Genomic DNA, 18835 nt, shown 5'->3' with positions numbered 1-18835 from the left:
CATCAAACCAAACCTCCTTGAAGCTAAAATCGATCTATTTGAGAATTTCTCCATGCGCCATTCTGAACCAATCTGGCACAAGTTTTCAGTGTGCTATTCTATATAGCAAAAAGGCAAACTGTGTAAAATTATCAAAATGGCAAAATATGTAAAATTATGAAACATAAAAAAATTAATCTGATTGAGAATAGTCGTATTAGGAGTCAATAGTGACAATAGATTAGCTGTAAAGGAAAATAGGATAGGTAATAAAATAACATAAGTAGATATATTTAACTACATATTTTATTTATTATCATTAAAGACCGAATTATAAGTATGGTAAAAAGGTCAGAAATAAGAATTTGCCTAAGCACAAAATTTTGCAAAAATAAGCAAAATATTTTTGACTTTAAGCAAAGCCTCAAAGCCTCTTACACGAGGCTATTGAGCGATACTATAAAAAACGTTTTATTCCGACATGCATCTACGGTTCACCTTTGACAACACCATCTTTTTCACTCTTCACGTGGAGAAAAGAAATTAAAATAAAAGTAAAAGATTGCATTTCATTTCAATTCGAATTCCACCATTGTTCTACGTATGATCCTATACCATGATATAACGTGAAGTACCTTGGTATTACCCTTGACAAGAAGTTAACATGGAACTCACACTTAGATGGTAGATCTAAAAGAGCATATATTGCCTATGAGCAGTGTCGACGAACGGTCGGACGCACCTGGGGCCTCACGCCCAGGGTGATCGCCTGGGTCTACACCGCTGTCATTAGGCCAATGCTAACTTACGGAGCTATTGCTTTGGTACCGAAAGAGCTACAGGCAACAGCGATTAACAAACTAAACCATATTCAGCGGATGGCTTGCATAAATATAACAGGTGCCATGAAAACAACACCAACTGCTGCAATGGAGTTGATCATTGGCATCACGCCTCTAGATATATATGTCAAAGAGGTGGCGCTAGTGACAATGATGCGACTGCGCTCAGCTGGTGCAAACCTTGATGTAGGAATGGGACAATTGAGAACTCGTTTCTGGCGAGAAGAGTTGAATGCGTTACCACTTCTACAGGCAGGCTGCGACTCAATTGAACCAAAGTTTGTCTTTAACAAACCCTACAAAATTGAAACAGGACAGTATATGGAGACAAACTATTGCATATACACAGATGGCTCCAAAATGAAAGAAGGCTCAGGATTCGGGATATACTCCAGATCACTGAACCTAAGAATAAAGTGGGGTATGGGCAAAAATGCCAGCGTAGTTCAGACAGAACTGACTGGTATCTCCATAGCCGCAAAAGAGATAACCCAAAAAGGAATAGCAGGTAAAACTATAATCATCTGCACAGATAGCAGACAAGCACTACTAACCTTGAATAGACCACGTGTCACATCAGGTTTAGTAATGGAGTGTCACAAGTCACTAACCCAAGCTTCGGATGGTAATACCATCATCCTGAGGTGGGTTAAAGGACACAATAGGAATAAAGGCAACCGCATTGCTGACCAATTAGCTAGGAAGGCGGCAGGCCTAAGACTCTTAGGACCTGGGGATCTTTTTGGTTGGTCAACTACAACAATCGCGGAAATTGTCAAATGTCACTCCCATACGCAAAGCGTAAAAAGATGGGAAGTAGCGAAAGGATGTAAACTTGCCAGGGTAACACTAAGTAACCTTGAAGAGTCAACATCTAAGAAATACTTGGGAATGACCAGGAAAAACCTACGTTTGGCAGTTGGTTTTTTAACTGGTCATTGTCAACTAAGCAAACACCTCCATACACTGGGGCTAGCAGACACACCTCTATGTAGGAAGTGTGAACGAGAAGACGAAACTGTAGAGCATGTCCTATGTGAATGCCCAGAGTTATTGTTAATACGAGAGTACGCGTTCGGTGAGTCCTGGCCCACACCTGCCCACATAAGAGAGATGTCTCCTGGTGACTTGTCCACCTTCCTAGAAATGGCAGGATAGACAATGAGCTAAGGGTGACAGCTCCCTGGGAGGATGCACAATGGGTCAATTGTGGCCTAAGTGCTGTGAAACTTAACTCGCCCTCCCTACTCTACAGATACATGATGTTTCTGTTGCTTCAAGTTTCTTCCAGTTGTACTCCGCGATGAAACTCCAAACTGGGACAGCGTACAGTATTACCGATCTAACGTAGGCCTGGTATAATTGAATCTTCTTGGCTTTCGATAGTGGACTGGACCTAAAAATATAAGGAAGTATTAGTTTTTCAGCAGCGTTTGCTTTTACCTTGGGTTTTTGGGTGTGCAACTTGAAGTTTAGTCTTTTGTCGAGGTGGACTCCTTACTTGACTGATTCTCCTGATTGGATCCTGTTTCCTCCTACTATAATTTCTAGCACTGGTTGACTCGTCTCCTGAGTGTACATGATGAATTGTATATTCTCTGCGTTGATTTCGATCTTTCATTTTTCGGTGTATTCCGTGATTTTGCCGAGGTGATTTTCTATGTTTCGAAATATTCTTCTATCGTCCTTTCCTGTTGCATACACCGCCGTATCATCTGCATATAGGGCTGTAAATGTTCTTGGATCTGTTAGTAAATCTGAAACAAAAATTTTATATAAAATGGGCGAGAGAATACTGCCCTGAGGAGTCCCTTCTTGAATTTCTTGGATCATCGACGGCTTTTGGTAAGCTGAAACTTGAAATGTTCTATTAGTTAAATATGTGTCACAAATATTAACTAAATAGTGGGGCAATCTAGCTCTGTCCATCTTGTAGATTAGTGTCTTCTTCCAAACCGTGTCATATGCCTTCTCGATGTCTAGGATGGCCATTCCTGTTCTCTGGCTGCTGTTGAATCTTATCTTCGTATCGCTGATGACTCTTGCTAGCTGGAGTTCGCAGTTTCTTCCTCTTCTAAATCCGAATTGGTCCTCCTGAACGATTCTTCTTCTTTCCGTGTGTTTCATCAGTCTTCTATAGATGATTTTTTCCAGGACTTTTCCAATTGTTTCTAGTAATGATATTGGCCTCTAGCTTCCCGGTCTTCTTCCATCTTCTCTTGGTTTTAGTAGAGGAATGATTTTGGCATGTTTCCAGTTACTTGGAAAGTGTCCTTTTTCCAAGCAGTACTTGAAGATATAGTGCAGCTAAACTATATTCTTCTTTGGCAGTTCCTTGAGGGCGATGTTGTGCATTCCTTCTGATCCTGGGGCTCTCATTCGTTTTAATTTTCTAATGATTTTGGCGACTTCTGTTGGGTTAGTGTAGTATTCTTCCTCTACTAAAAACTCGTTTCTTTTTTTGATCCTTTTGTATTCTGTGTTGACTTCCTCTATGCTTTATGCATCCGACATGTTTTTGGTTTTGCCTGTGTGTTACTGCGATTCTTCTAGCAATTGCATCCACTTTTCCTTGTGTTTCGAAGTGTGTTCCCTCGTCGTCTATGATTTGGGACATCTTATGTTTTCCTCTTCTTTTGGCTTTCAGCATTTTCCACACTTTTCCATGGTTTTCTTCAGATTTACTGATGTTGTTGTGCCATTTGTTCTCAGTAAGGCTTCTGAGTTTTACTCTTATTTCTTCAGAAAGTTCGTCTCCGTAGTCCTTTAATTACTGTCTTCTTGTCCTCTGAAAAGCTCTTCTGGCCTTGTTTCTGTCTATGAGGATGTTTTTTTTTTCACTTTCCACTTCTGTTGATTGGAATTCTCTTTTCATTTCTATTTGGTTGAGTTGTCTTCTGTAGTTTGGCCAATTTGCTTCTTTCCATTCATCCTTCAAACTGAAATAAAATGCAGTCTAGTATTTGGCCATAATTAAAATAATAGCCTTGTACGCTAGCAGTGACATCTATACGAAGCAACAAGAAGTCGGATACCTCTCTTTCGATAGCGAAATTAGGTGAACCGCAAATTCAAAGCCGCTTACACAGAGGCTATAAAATTCTATTAAACAAAAAGAAGATAACAAGAAACCAAAAATGCAGTCAAAATGTGATATTTCGAAATACTCTTATTAAGAAAAATTGCAAAGTAAAGGCCGCTTTTCACGCTACGTCTTATTGTACGTTTTGTTGGATAGGACAAATCCTATACAATAAATCGTGGCATGTAAACAGCAAACGTACGTCTTGTCGAATCGAAATGAAATCCAAGGTCAGATCGTAGAAATGATGGGAGAAGTATAGTTTTGCGAGAACTGATAGGATGAAACGTTACGTGAAAATACATGTTCAGACATGAGTCTTTCCTGGGGTGTAATGGCTTTTCTCATGAGGTGTCTTATTTCAATATGTATGGTGTTACCAACTCTAGCTATTGATAATAGGCTGAGGTGTCCATTCGAAAATAATTGCGCCAGTCATCTGGTTCGCCTCTTTTAGTAACGAGACGTGGGAATACTGGCTTCTTTTTAGAAGCCCACTCTCTTGACCATCTTGTCTTTTCCCTCTTCATCCCCTTTTTCCTCAGTCGTAGTATCTTTATAGTTGAAAAAATAAAAGAAAGCAGCCGTGTTTCCTCCATAATAAAAAAAAACACTAAACAAACTTCACACAACTCAAGACTCTGAATTAGAAATGAAGAAGGGAAAACGTAGTGTGTATACACTGGACAAAACGTACATTTTGTCGTACGTTTTATATGACCCACAAAACATACAATAAGACGTAGTGTGAAAACGGGCCTTAAGTGGTTCGAAAACGCACCACTGTTAAACATGCCACAGGAAAACAGTTTCAGAATCTCTTCAATGAATATAACAGTTTCCAATATTCTTTAAATAGTTTTATAAAATCAATTCGCAGGATATCTGTCCATTTTTGTATAAGAAATCTTTTATTTTGGTATTTTTTATTATGAAATAGTCATCATTTAGTTCTGCAGTCATAGTTAATTTTAGTCCTACATAAAAATTAATGTAAAAACTGTTTGTTTAAAGATTGGGCACGTGAGTAATTAATTACTCTCTCCTCCCAATGTCAAATTAAATTTAGTAAAATTAATATAAAATACATATTTTAATAAATGAGTTAGGAACATAATGTGTATTATCTTTTTTAATTATTTTAATATATAATCTATAAATAAATTAAGCAAAAAGTATCGTTGAATTTGTACACGTCATTCATTCTTTTTGAAAACAAGCGAATCTTATCGGCAAAGAATTTCACGTATCTCAAGCACAGTATTTGCAGAAATATAAAAATATTTTCTGTTTCCATAAACACGTTTTTACTAATACGGTTTTTGATTTATTTTGCCATAAGTAAGTACTTCAAAAAAACTCGAAACACTAACCAGTTTTAACTGGTACGCAATACTAAATATCGTTCTTTTGGTTAAACAGGCCATTCACGTTCCGATTTTTAGTCCGACTAGTGGTCCAACTTCCGCAGTTGGATCTGAAATCGGACCGTGAGTGAGCTGGTTGGATTAGTTGGACTAGTGGTACGAGTCGGAACATTGTCGCCAAGTACGCCATTTTGAACTACGACCTCTTGAAGAGGATCTCAAGTTTCGAGAGTCCATCTTCGTTTCGTGGAGTTAAATTGGGATTCCGGCCTCTACGGGTGAGAAGCTCCGCCGAGCCTCTGTGGTAGATGACGGGACACCGGCAATCAGAATTCTCTAACAGTTCGAGCTTTCTTAGAGACAATATTTTTACAATGACTTAATATTTGTCTCACTTCGTGTAGACCGTAGATCGTGTAGATCGGAAAAGCAATTACAAGTCCCCGTCGGGGCTTTCATTCGCTCTTTACCGTGACAGGCGCAAATAACGTTGTGGTCAGTTCGACACAATTTGAAATAGTTCTAAGACCAATGTCTTTTCTATCTCAGAAAGTCGTGTTCTACTGTCAGGAAGCGTTTTGTAGTCGACACACCGGTTCTCGTACTCTTAATAATTTAACTTCTAAATTGGATAATTATTCTTGGATTCGACGTCGTCGACGATAGCAGGATATTGGTTAAATAATAAAACTCAAAGTAGCGTGGTAGCACACCGAGCCAACAAGATCTAACGGGGCTAGTAGTGTATGACGACTTGATCCCGATCGGAAGATGTGCTGCTCTTTTATACACATCGTGTTTGAGAATTTGCAGCAATCTTCCGCCGAGAGGCCAATGACAGCGTAGTTAATAACGAGCGCTGTGGTTGGCCGGCCAAAGTAACAATCTTTGTCGTGATTGGTTACCTTGGCGACAACATCTAGAGGGACGACTTGAAGGTCCGACTGACAACGAAGTGGGAGCGTGAATGGTGAAGTTGGAAGTCGGATCGAAAACTTTCTGTCAGTTGACCTTCGGCACCTGTTAGTATGAGATTTCTATGAATTACTTTACGCAAAGATCCCTAGACAAATTTAACAAAAATGGTTAAAAACATGTTTATTTATGAACTTTGAAAATTAAAGGCAGATATTAAATACAATTTATTAATTAAATCTTGCCCAAGTACTTTCGCTCCCTAGAGCATCTTGGACATGCGTGGACATTAAAACAGTATGACGTCAACAAATTAAATTCATTTGAAATGTGGATGTACCGCCGAATGTAAGAATAAGCTGGACCAGCAGAACTACGAATGAAGAAGTACTGAGTACTGATTGGACCCACACAAAAGGAAATGAATTAATTCATCAAGTAACAGAGAGAAATTTGCCATATTGATCGCCAACCTCAACAGAGAAGGCACTTGGGAGGAGGAGGGAAACTATTTTACAGATAAAAACTTATATTATCAGGTAAACTAAAAACTGTAACGCGTTTAGTCGCGTGGTCTACGGTTGTAGACCAAGTGCTCTTTGAATAATGGTAAAAAAATAATGCAAACAGATCGGCGGCGTTTAGGATACTGAAGAGTCAGTTGGAAGTATTAGTGACAGCTACTAAGCGGTGTGGGGGCGCATGCGCAGTTTTATGGAATTGGCCACCACTTAAAAGGGGAGTGGTCTACGATCGTAGACCGCGCGACTAACGGAGGGTTAAGACTTAAGTGCTTTAAAAACATAAGTTTAAGTGAAAGACAAGATCTAAGTCCAACCTGCTCTCATTACATGATATAGAATCAATGTATCTTTGTGGACTGATAGTATGCTGTCCTATCATGCGCCATAGGCCTAAAATGACCAAAGCTAAAGCAGATTTTCACACATTTTCGTATACTTAGAAGGTAAGAGTAGTAAGAAATGAGCAGGTAGTAGAAATACCTGTATGTTATAAAGCATTTCTATCCGTTCACGGCATCATGGCCAAAAGAGTACAGAATTTACAAAAGAGCCTAAAAACAACAGGCGTAACACCATTGGACATACGAGGAAAGCATTGCTCGAAATCTAATAAGATTCCAGATGATATTATTTTTAATCACCTTGACTTGCATGATGATGAGGATGGTATGATTTTTGAAAACTTTTTCTCTATTTCTCCCGATAAGCAGATATCAAACTTGCAGTATAAATTGACCACTTGTTGTTCAGCTGTAGAGTTCTGAAGCTTTATCTCGTTAATTTCGAAAAAACATTCATGCTGCTTGAACTGGGCTGGGAATCCTATTAATTTCTTCAAATTAAATAATCTTCGGAAGCACTCTAGATATATACTATTTTTAGTATTCCATTAACAACCTTTGATTGTCAACATTGAACTTCAACAAAATACTTTACCTGGAATTTTTAATAGCATACTTTGAACCCGTGATAATCAGACATCTCTGCAATGTATTAACGTGCTCAAATTAAGCACGTTTGGAATGATTTATATACAAACAATTTTTCGAGTGGATTTATCACCATATTTATCAATAATGTTGTTCAATTTAAGTACCCTTAGGAGAAATATTAAGAATATCAATTTATCAAGTGCTTGAGATGTTTAGTTCGTTACAAACTTTTCAATGGAACTAACATGTTTGATTTAAGTATGTGGCGTCCATGGGTAAAGAACACGCATTCTTCGCCTGATGGAAAGAGAAAAGTTCAAACTGTTTATAATTCGGTAAAAACTCGTAGTGTTGATATTACTCCTGACATAGAGAAAGCATGTAAGTTAATATATAACTTCTATGTATCCATCAAATCAACATTCGTTTTTCGACATATCTACATATTCGCTTAATTTTTTCATTCTTTATCCTGAATAATGCTAGTATTTAAGTGTTCAGATGATCTTAAATACAGTGAATAAATATTGAGGTGAAGGAAACGCAACAAGAAGAATGTGACCCCGATTTTACTTGTAACTTTCCAAGTGGAGCTTTAGAGTCAGTATCTTATCAGGTATAGACTAAGTTTGCTTGTTATTCACCGATAATAATATGACTTTGCATTGGATCACGTTATTAAAGACTGACTTGCTGCACGTGTCGTAATCCTTCTTGTTTTTCACATGATTTTAGATCTGCATAGCCACTACAGATATCATTAGACTTGCGCAATTAATAATACTTTTATAATAATAACTAACTAAGTACACAAAAGACAACTTTTTTTTCATTTAACCCATATTTAACGGGTACTCTAATAATAATTTTATGATGGCTTGAGTGGGTTCTTTTTGTAAACTACTGTCATATAAATATGGTGGAAGTCAGATAAATTTAAAACAATATTTCAATGTTTAATTTTATTGATTTTTCCAAAATGCACCACTGGCAAAATACATAAATTTTAAATAAATACAGTTGATGAAATTGTTTAAGCAAGATACATATAGATGAACATTACATTCAACGCACATGTGAACTGTATGTTTGTGACCGCCTTCTTACTTGTGATGGATGATTCGCAGGTACATGTGCGAAATTATCGAATCGAACTTCTTCCAGTACTCCCGGAATATTTCGCGCAACTGGTTTGTTTAAAGTTTTGATTACATGGTAAGGAATATTATATCCTCCTGAGACCTGAGCTGATTCTTTTTGTTTTTTTTTTTGATTAAATAGTAAAATTCGTATGATGTTGATTATAAAAACACATGTAAATTTTTCTAAATTTTTATTTTGTTGTTAAATATGAAAAAAATTATGTCCATTCAAAAGGACATCAGGATCGCATCAATACAAAATTATTATAAATGAAACTGTTTAAAGCAATTGTTATTTCCCGTTAAACATAAAAATATGTCACATGATTCACAATAAACTTTTGTTTTACCCTTGCAACCTGGAAGCTTGCATCTAACAGAATTTTTTAACTCGGATGCCATTGCAGGAATGTGCTGTATCTTTCTTTTAGTAGAAGTTTGAAGTGATGGTCTAGGATTGGAACTGTTTCTAGTTACTAATGTTGAAGTGTTCCCAAAATCAGAATTTTCAGAAATGTTGTCTTTAAGGAGCAACTCGGAAACAGCTATTTTAAATTCCAGGAACTTCATAACGGTTTTATTAGCATCACCAAGTTGCTTATGGTCATCTCTGTATAGAATCCAAGAATTGGCAATCGCAAGATCAAATAAGTGAAAAATGGTTTTGACTGTCCATTTTTTACTTCTAGCTCCCATTCTATAATAACTTATCATCCTGTCAATTAAATATATTCCCCCCATGCATTCATTATACTTTTTAACAATGTTTGGTCTAGGTACCTCAATATATCGGGAGTCCTTTTTTGACCACCGCTTACATTCATCTGAAGGTTCTATTTGCAATGCAGTTGACGCTAGCATAACTGATTTCATATCATACCATTGGACTATGTTAATTTTTCCATCAGCTCTTACATCCTGCTCAGATGAACCACGACCCAATCGAGTCATCACCTTATCCGATGTTACATGAACTGCTTTGGGTATTCTGGATCTCATTATTGTACCAGTTAAAAAAATATTTTTGTTTAACATGTACTCAAGTAAAGGTAAGGTGGTGAAATATCTATCGATGAACACATGTGTTCCTTCTAATAACGTTGTAGATAACTTAATAACTGCGGATGGACCAACACCTAACTTCTTAACATCATCATCATTCTGCAGAAATGTATTTTTCCCTTGATAAATATCGAAGTCTAATATTAATCCTTTGGGAGTGGCACAGACAAAATTTTTTAATCCTTCTGGGTTAGGTTTACCTCGAACAAATTGTTTCATGTAACACACGCCCGTAAAAGGTATCATTTGTTCGTCCACAGCAACCTCATTGTATCTTGGAAGTGTCAAGCAACCTCTTCGTATTCTGTCAACTAAAGGCCGGATCTTAAATAATTTGTCAGCATTTCTTTGATCTTGAGGCACATCAGCGTCAATAACTACTTTTAAGGTTGCTCCTGATTTGAAAATATCTATCACGAGTCATGGCTTGTGCAATGCTGTTGACTTTTGTTGTCTTAGCCCAAAACATTCTAATTTGTGGATAATTCAGACAGGACATTAGAATAGATATTCCAAAAAATGTTTTCACCTCCGTTAGAGTAACGTTCAAAGGTTTTCCTTTTTCTTGCAAAAATTTAATATTTGTACAATTACAAATATTCTCAAAATCTGAATCATCAAAATACATACCGACATAGTTTTCAACTTTCCAATTTTGCCTCTCGTAGACTGTATCGACAATTCCAGTAAAGTCTATATGCTGAGGGACAAAAACACCCATTTTTTTCCATGTATTTCGGTTCTCCTTTTTTTTTCGTTCACTGAGTGGCACGTTATCTAATTCATCTTCGGGTGGCATTTCTGTATCTTGTTCATCATCTGTATGTTGGGCCGAATCTGATTGCTGAGGCTGATACGATTCTTCATTTGGATCAAAGCCGTCATCAGAGTTTTCAGAATCTGAAACGTCTATATCTGAATTTTCCAGGCATTCAAGAAGTCTTTCAATGTCAACTTCGGGTCTTAAATATTTTTTATTACCAAACACAGCTGAAACAAAAAAGTCTAATATAATATTTTATGTATGCCTAAGGACCTGACGTCCATAAAAAAGGACATCCCCGTTTTAGATAAAAAACAATTTAAAAATGGTTTGATAAGACAACTACATCGCATGAATGCATTTATAATATCCTAAGTTATTAAGCAACATTTAGGTTAATAATCTAATAAAATTAGCTACTTACCATCAATTGTTTTTCTATAACTGCCCGCCATTTTTGTCACTTGAGATTAACAGGTTAACTAAGTTATAATGTGGTCACAGTAATACGACGCGCTGTTGTCAGGGTCACTTGTATATACACTACGATGGACCGTGGGACTCGGCGCTGTAAATTTAGTTCTTTCCAAAAAAATATATAAAACGTAAATGTCCATTTAATTGGACATCAGGTCTCAGGAGGTTATGATTTAATTCTAATAGAGGCATTCGAGATTTGTTGACGTCGTGATCAATTTTATAGCAATTAACAATAATATTGTCCAAAGAATTCACCAACATTGTCCACCACCAATTTTTCCCCAAAAACCTTGGCTTATAATTTGAAATTCCGTTGTCGTTTAAGACAACATAACCCATATAAGGATTATATTGTGCCATAACGTTCGGCTGCATAACTTGTACTTTTCGTTTCCTTTCTGTTATAACTTATATGTCCTTATATGTATATGGCAAAACTGAAAAACACGGATCCACTACCTCCCGGATGTAACGCGTGGCGGTTATGTTGCCTCTGAGGAATACCAAAGGTGGCTTGCTTCCATAATTAATAACCTCCTATATCACAATTCCAACAGTGCGCTGCACATGCCCTTCTATAGAAAATTAAGGAACTCATCTTTAACCATCTCGCTTTCTCACTCTTGCACGGCCATTATGCATACCCAAACAGAATCTGGATTTATTACTAAAGCCAACGGTATTTAATTCAATGCCCTGGTTGATGTGTTCTCTGCATCATGCCAGTCTATTACTTAGGTCTTAGGACTTTAAGTAAGTGAGAGGAAGGACCAGCTGAGGACGGTATGAAATAAGTTCAAAACTTCTGATCCTGTAAGAAACAGCTCGCATTTTAATAGTGTAACGAAAATATTTTGCCTACCATTGGGTAAGATTATATGGGGTAGAAAATTTGGGACTGAAATTATGGGGATGTAGATTGGGCAAGCAAAACAAATCGATACTTGTGCGGACGGCACTCAGGGGTTAATTGGAGAGCTGGGGTCGTGGATAAGTTAAATGACAAGGGGTCGGATTGGGACAACTACCAAAAAAATGAAACAAAGAGATACTTACATAAATCTCCTGGACAACTGAGCAAATAGAGACAGCAAGAAAAAGACTTCTAGCTATTTGAAAGGAGGACGCCGCTTCAAAGAATCCTAAACGTGCTGGATTTAGGAAAAATATCCCTAAAATAAAAACACATCAAAGGGTTAGGAGATTATTCTAATATAAAGCAAACAAAATAGTTCAGAGAAATGAAATAAACATTTATTTCTGTCTCAAACAAACAGTTACATATACGGATAAGCAGAAGTAATTATGATATTTATAATTACATGGGTTTATACCAAAATAAAACAAAACTTACATATATCCTATCTGTTTACAAACTCACAAGTGGGAATTGTTACAAAACTTACAAAACTGTTATTAGGTTATTTATAACTAGCAGAAATAGATTATCACAATTAAAGATATCTTTTTAAAATGAAAATCCCATAAAGGTTAACCTTTTCTACAAACCAACAAAAAATAAAAAATGTCACAACAAATTAAAGGCTAGCTGTCATATGTCAACATTTAATTTTGATGACAAAGAACAATTAGATTGACAGCATAACCACACCCTAAGATTTTACAATATTTTATTATTAAAAATTTAACTCTGTCTTTACTTTAAAATTTAATCACTTAAAAATTTACCCGAATTTCAAGGTTCAACTTTAAATTTCTGAAACCATAACTGGAAATATAACTGGGGTTGAACTCTCTGCAACACGATCAAATACAACTCCAAATTATGAGGGATACTCTGGGACGACTTCTTAGGACAAATAAAAACTTGAGGTTGAAAGTTTGGAACACAAACTTTGGGCTGGGCTTCTTAAAAGACAGGAATATATAAAACTGGACACAACGGCAACATGTGGTTATCTTTTGAAATTGTTGCAGGCAACACAAATCCCTTAGGTACTTAAAAAATTAGAAATAGTGATGACTCTTTTCTAAACTGACATATTACATAGAGTATATTTCACTATTTTCGACAAATTTTTGCTGGTCTCTTTACCGACACACTAAAACGTCTGCCCACTCTAGTTACCCATTTCAACCTCATTAACTGCACTTAAAACTCCATACTGCTACTATACTGCACATTTTCCCATGAGAAAAGACGAAAAACGAAAAAAAAACATTACGAATTCAAAGAAAAATTCGTACTAACACCGAAACCAACTGCCTTTGACAGTGGCCTCAAACATATAAACTGGAATATTTATTTGAAACGCAGAATATTAAGCGGTTTCGATCAAAGAATTTGCGTCCGTGATATAAACAACTCTAAAAATGGTTTATTTTAATCGGCGACGCTAAGATGAATTGGAAGAATTCGGTGTTTTAATACGTATGAAAGTAAAGAGAAATACACTAAGATTATTCTTTGATATTTCATCAAATACGAGGTGATTTCAATACATATCCAAAGAATTTTCAAATGCTACAATAGGCCATTGTTTTTCATTGTTGATTTGCAATTGACCTTGTGAGTTTACTACGGTTCCGTGTATACAAAGGCCTAAGGCAGCGATCTTGGCGGGGGGCCGTTCTTCTGACACGTCCTGTACCTCTAGATCTTTATGTACGGTCTTCCTAATTCCATGCCCGACAACAAACCACCATGGTATTGATACATTTGTGTACCTTTGTGTACCTGTTAAAAATTGGCTCGTCTTCTCACTGTAGACATTATGAATAGATTAAACAAACTCTTCACAACGTAGTGTACGGTGTTCGAATGAAAATTTTAGCTACAAAATACAACTATCGCTTTCTTACTTTTTTGTAAAAACAGACGATGTCGCAAAAACAACTTTATCGATATGGTTAAACAACTGACCGTTTTTTGTTTTAACATAATCGAACATATTCCTAGAAATTAGTTGTAACAAATTCAGTATTACTGGGTGTTCTTTTTTGGTATGTTACTTATTAATATGTAGTACTTTATATAACCATTTCTTATTTGTATAACAAGCGATCTATCGCTCAATATATTTCTATAATTTGGCCTCAAGCTTTAAGCATTTAGAATTTCCCTAATCGTGCTTGGGTTAACACTTTCTTTGTATTTTTACGAGACGTGCGTAATGTAGAATTATAAAATATGATATAATATAGAGTTCTACAATAATCTAATATGTTTCATATAATTGTTAATTTTTTTAAATAAATTACTTACCAACAAAATTTAATTTTCTCGAAATATACGTATAATATATTAGTTATTTCAAAAAAGTTTTTGCGCGACTTTCATCTCCAGGCGCCTTACAGCAATTGTTTGCCTCGATTCACAACAAAGTATGATAACTAACCTACGATAATAGGTACCGACTGAGGATTAACCGATAAAGGCATTTTAAAAAGGTCACGTACAATGCATATCTCGTTAACACTTTACTTGGAAAAATTGAGTTTACGCAGCAAATTACTGCGGCGCGCCCGGCCGAAAGTTAAAGGAAGGGAACAAAAAAACACCAATAACGATCCAGAAATGTTCGCAAAAATCATCAACGCATTCATTTTGCGATTTTGTATGAAATATTGATGTTTCAAAAAACAGAGCAACATAACATTATTCTCGTATCTAAGCTACCTTCTGCTATTACTAATCTACTTTTAAGATATTAATACAGAAATACTATCAATATAAATTATTTTCCGTTTATAGACTCATCAAAATAGCTAATCCTAATGTATCTTTTTCAGATTCTGAAGAAGACTTTGTTTCTCTTCGGTGTAATGATTGCTGTGTAAATTTTACCAGTAAGCATTATTTGTACGCGCATCTTTTTCACCACATTAGACAACCCAGTATAGTCCTGGAACGCATTCAGTTGCCACCTCTAAAAATCACTCTTAAAAGTAAGAGTGATAACAGTTTTGAAATCGTTAGTTCGCCACAGGTAAGTGTCTTTTTATGCATGGTGCACTTAAAAAATCTTGACAACAAAATGCTAAATAGTAAAGTTGTAACGGTACTCCTCTAGAAGGGATGTTGGGGGTTAATAGAGAAAAGAGAATTGCAGCTGCAAGTATGTTCACCTTACAAACCGGCGCTCAGGTGTTTTGAAGAATACAACGGTGAACTTTGGGACGTGGGTCTATAGATCTAGTATGGGGTATATTTAGAGAGAGAAAAAATTAAGAGAAACATTAAACCTCTCTAAAAAACTAAAATGCTATACATAGTCAAAAAAAGAGAAGCAAATACACTTACCTTATATTGTGGCTCTAAATTCCTGTCAGATTTACCTTCTTATTAGTTACCAAAAAAGGAAGATTGTGAGAGAGCATTAAACAAATAATTGCTATAAATTAACAATTTTTATTTCTTAAAAGTTCAGCCAAGTAAAACTTAATATAGAATGTCAACATATTAGCATTATAAACATAATTCAAACAAGGCAAATAACAAAAATTAAAAATGTAAATTTAGACAAATCATCTTTTAAACAAATATTCCTGAAATTAGATGTAATACCTTTATAACTGGGTAAAGCTGAAATGTGAATTTAAATAGTTAAATAGTTAGGAAAAATTAACAATAATGTTATGACATTACCTCAGTCATAGCATAAATATCTTGATATTTTCTGTAATATAACTTACTATCTAATAAAATATACCTACAAGTTAGCTGAACAAAAAGTACAATAATTATCATTTGATCACTAGAGTAATGAACATACAAACTTTTAGATTGTGCACAAAAAACAAAGGTTATTCTGAAATTAAAAAAAATGCGCGATATACCCTATTCAAAAAAACTTCTCACTGCACTGCACTAAATACATATTTAATAAAAGTTAAAAATGCAATCAGGTATATCAGAGCTAAGGTAGAAGAAAGTAGAACGTGATTGTCGGATTTCAATACGAAGTTCAACCACGATTTTGTCTCTTATTCCTTTTTGTGTTCCTACTGAAAAGTTTATATGAGATAAGCTAAAAGAAAAGGAAATTTAGAGTTGAATCAGGTTTGTTTTTCTGAAAATATCGTGAAAACTAACAACCTTTTAAGTCACATGAAGAAGAAAATCACCGACACTGAGCTATTAACAATATCGATTCGTAAAATGGCATAAGGGAAAAAATCGTCTCAGTATATGCGATTTTCTTTAAAAAAGAAAATTCAATTTTCACGCAGATTTCCCTATAAAACCCTTCTTGATTTCATCTCTCAGTACTCTAGAAGACATAAGGGATCAAATCGTGGCTGCATTTTTGTTGAAACCCGACGGTCTATTATGGTAGTATTTAATTGATGATTAATTTTTATGAATTTCTACCTTGAAAATCGTTCTCAAAATTCTAACAACCTTATTCTAAAAGAATCTTAATTATAGATAACTTTTGGTTAAAATTGTTAAAAAGGTAGTTATAGTAATAGTGACATTTATTTAACACGTTCACGCCGCTACCAGATACATGGGTCTGGTATAAACTTTACGTTCAACCGGCACTGAAATTTGGAGATCTTGCGCTAGCGCCGACAACGATAAAATGGCTAATTATGAACTAAATATTATGATATAGGTACCTACGGAATCGTCATGATGTGCTTTATATTTTAGTTCTGTTTTAAGTTACCAGATGCCAGCACCTGGTAACGTCCCACAAAGAAATTTTTTACGCTATGGGATTTACCAGAACTCCGTATCTGGTTATTAGTATTATAGTAAACATTGTACAAGTCTGTTGTTTTTTTATTAAAATCCATAAAAATGTCGTCTAGAGGCGAAAAAATGGTTAAAATGGTGCTAAACAAGCACCAAAATGCTTGGATACAAACTGAAAGTGAATCTGATAGTGATCCATTTGAAAACTTGTCTGATGAAGATCCTGAATACATTCCTAGTGAAGATAGCGACAATTCTGATGGGGACGAATCCATATATTTGAACGAGAAGTATCCAGTGATATAGAAACTGATAATTATGAATCGGAAAAAGAAATTGGTAAGAAGAAAAATGAATCTTATAATTTGATTCTCATTATCTTTATTTTTAGGTGATGCTGAGGAAGATGTATGGACTGACATTCAGGAAACAGATAAATTAGATTTTGATGAATATCCTACAGATTCTAAAATAAATATTCAATGTGAAAATATGAGCCCGTTGGATATTTTTTGTCTATTTGTCACAGCTGAAATTTTGGAATTAATTGTTCAAGAAACCAATAGATATGCAGAACAAGAAATTGGTGTACACAGTATCAAACAAAAATCTAACAGTAAGTGGGTTCCGACTAATAAAGAAGAAATTAAAAAATTCTTTAGTATCGTGATCTGCATGGGATTCGTGAAGGTCCCTAATATTCGATTATATTGGTCCAAAAATGACCTTTATAACAATAAGTTTATCTCCTCAGTTATGACTACGGACAGATTTTTGTTAATTCTACGGTATCTACATTTTCAAAATAACGACGGTATACTAGAAAGCAAAGATAAATTATACAAAATCAGACATGTTTTAGACTTACTTAATGACAGATTTACGAAAATCATGACTCCAGGACGGAATGTAGTCATAGACGAAAGTATGGTACCATGGCATGGTCGTTTGAGTATGCGGCAATATATAAAAAACAAACGCCATAAATATGGCGTTAAATTATATAAACTATGTACCGTCAGTGGATATACATATAAAGTGATGGTTTACTGTGAAAAAGAAAACAATATGATAAACAAAAGCCATTCTCAGAAAGTTGTGGTGACCTTAATGAATAGCTTGTTAGATTCCTGACGAACTTTATATGCTGATAACTTTTATTCGGGCATTCCTCTTGCAAAAGATCTATTAGATCGCCAAACTTTTTATTGTGGGACTCTTAGAAGCAATCGGAAAGGTATTCCAAAGGGAATAGTTCAAAAGAAACTAAAGAAAAATGAAATAATTGGCATCAAAAATAAGGACAATATAAAGGTAATCCGTTGGCAAGACAAGAGATCGGTATTAATGTTATCCAGTAAATCTGAGCATACCCTAAACTTCTGCACTACGGGCAAGAAAAAGAGATCAAAACCAAGGGAGGAACCAGTGGAATATATTTTTAAACCGCAAGTTATCCAAGACTACAACAAAGCTAAAAAAGGTGTAGATTACAGTGACCAAATGGCAGCTTATTATTCTTCCTTACGAAAAGGTCTTAAGTGGTATCGTAAGGTAGTCTTCGAACTAATCTTTGGTGCTACAATAATCAACAGCTGGATTATCTATAATAAAACAAACATCGAAAAAAAGATACCAATGCTAACATTTCGTGAACAATTAGCATTACAACTTTCAAATCAAAATGAGTGTATTTCTGAAACCAACTTATCAAAACGAAAACATTGTCTGCAACGAGAAGAAGGTCCTGGTAGAAAACATAGACGAAATTGCGTTGATTGTTACAAGAAGTTGAGACAGACTATGAAAAGTAAGGAAGCTGACAAGAAGGTGACCAAAGTAAACACTTTTTGTGAAAATTGCGGAAAGAAACCGGCTTTGTGCTTTACTTGTTTTAATGATAGACATATCTAATTATTAATTACTATCATTTTATTTATTTTTTAAAAGTAAAATATTTCAAATTGCCACATAAGTATCAGTATATTTTTTATATACCGTAAATACTTTACCGGACATCGGAATCTGGTGCTATGTCTGCCAGAAATGGATTAGAGTGTTTACTATGAGATGGCAGTGTTA

General features: G+C 35.3%; 1 protein-coding gene across 4 annotated transcripts in view; it reads left to right on the top strand.

Annotated features, from left to right (window-relative positions):
- The window catches only part of LOC140441122 (uncharacterized), a 129811-nt gene that overhangs the window by 66132 nt on the left and 44844 nt on the right, over positions 1–18835 (top strand). For 2 of the 4 annotated variants that reach the window (XM_072531578.1, XM_072531577.1), the window contains exons 1-2: positions 7872–8022; positions 14842–15038. The exons of 1 other annotated variant lie outside the window; for it this stretch is intronic. In XM_072531578.1, coding sequence (XP_072387679.1) covers positions 7887–8022; positions 14842–15038 — 333 coding nt within the window. In that variant the 5' untranslated portion in view covers positions 7872–7886. Of the gene's footprint in view, positions 1–7871; positions 8023–14841; positions 15039–18835 lie in introns of those variants that run through there. One more of the 4 variants, XM_072531579.1, reaches the window with a different exon arrangement.

This window comes from Diabrotica undecimpunctata, chromosome 5 (genome assembly GCF_040954645.1).
Source record: "Diabrotica undecimpunctata isolate CICGRU chromosome 5, icDiaUnde3, whole genome shotgun sequence".
NCBI classification, from domain to species: Eukaryota; Metazoa; Arthropoda; class Insecta; order Coleoptera; family Chrysomelidae; genus Diabrotica; species Diabrotica undecimpunctata.
This window is presented reverse-complemented; position numbering and strand designations above follow the sequence as displayed.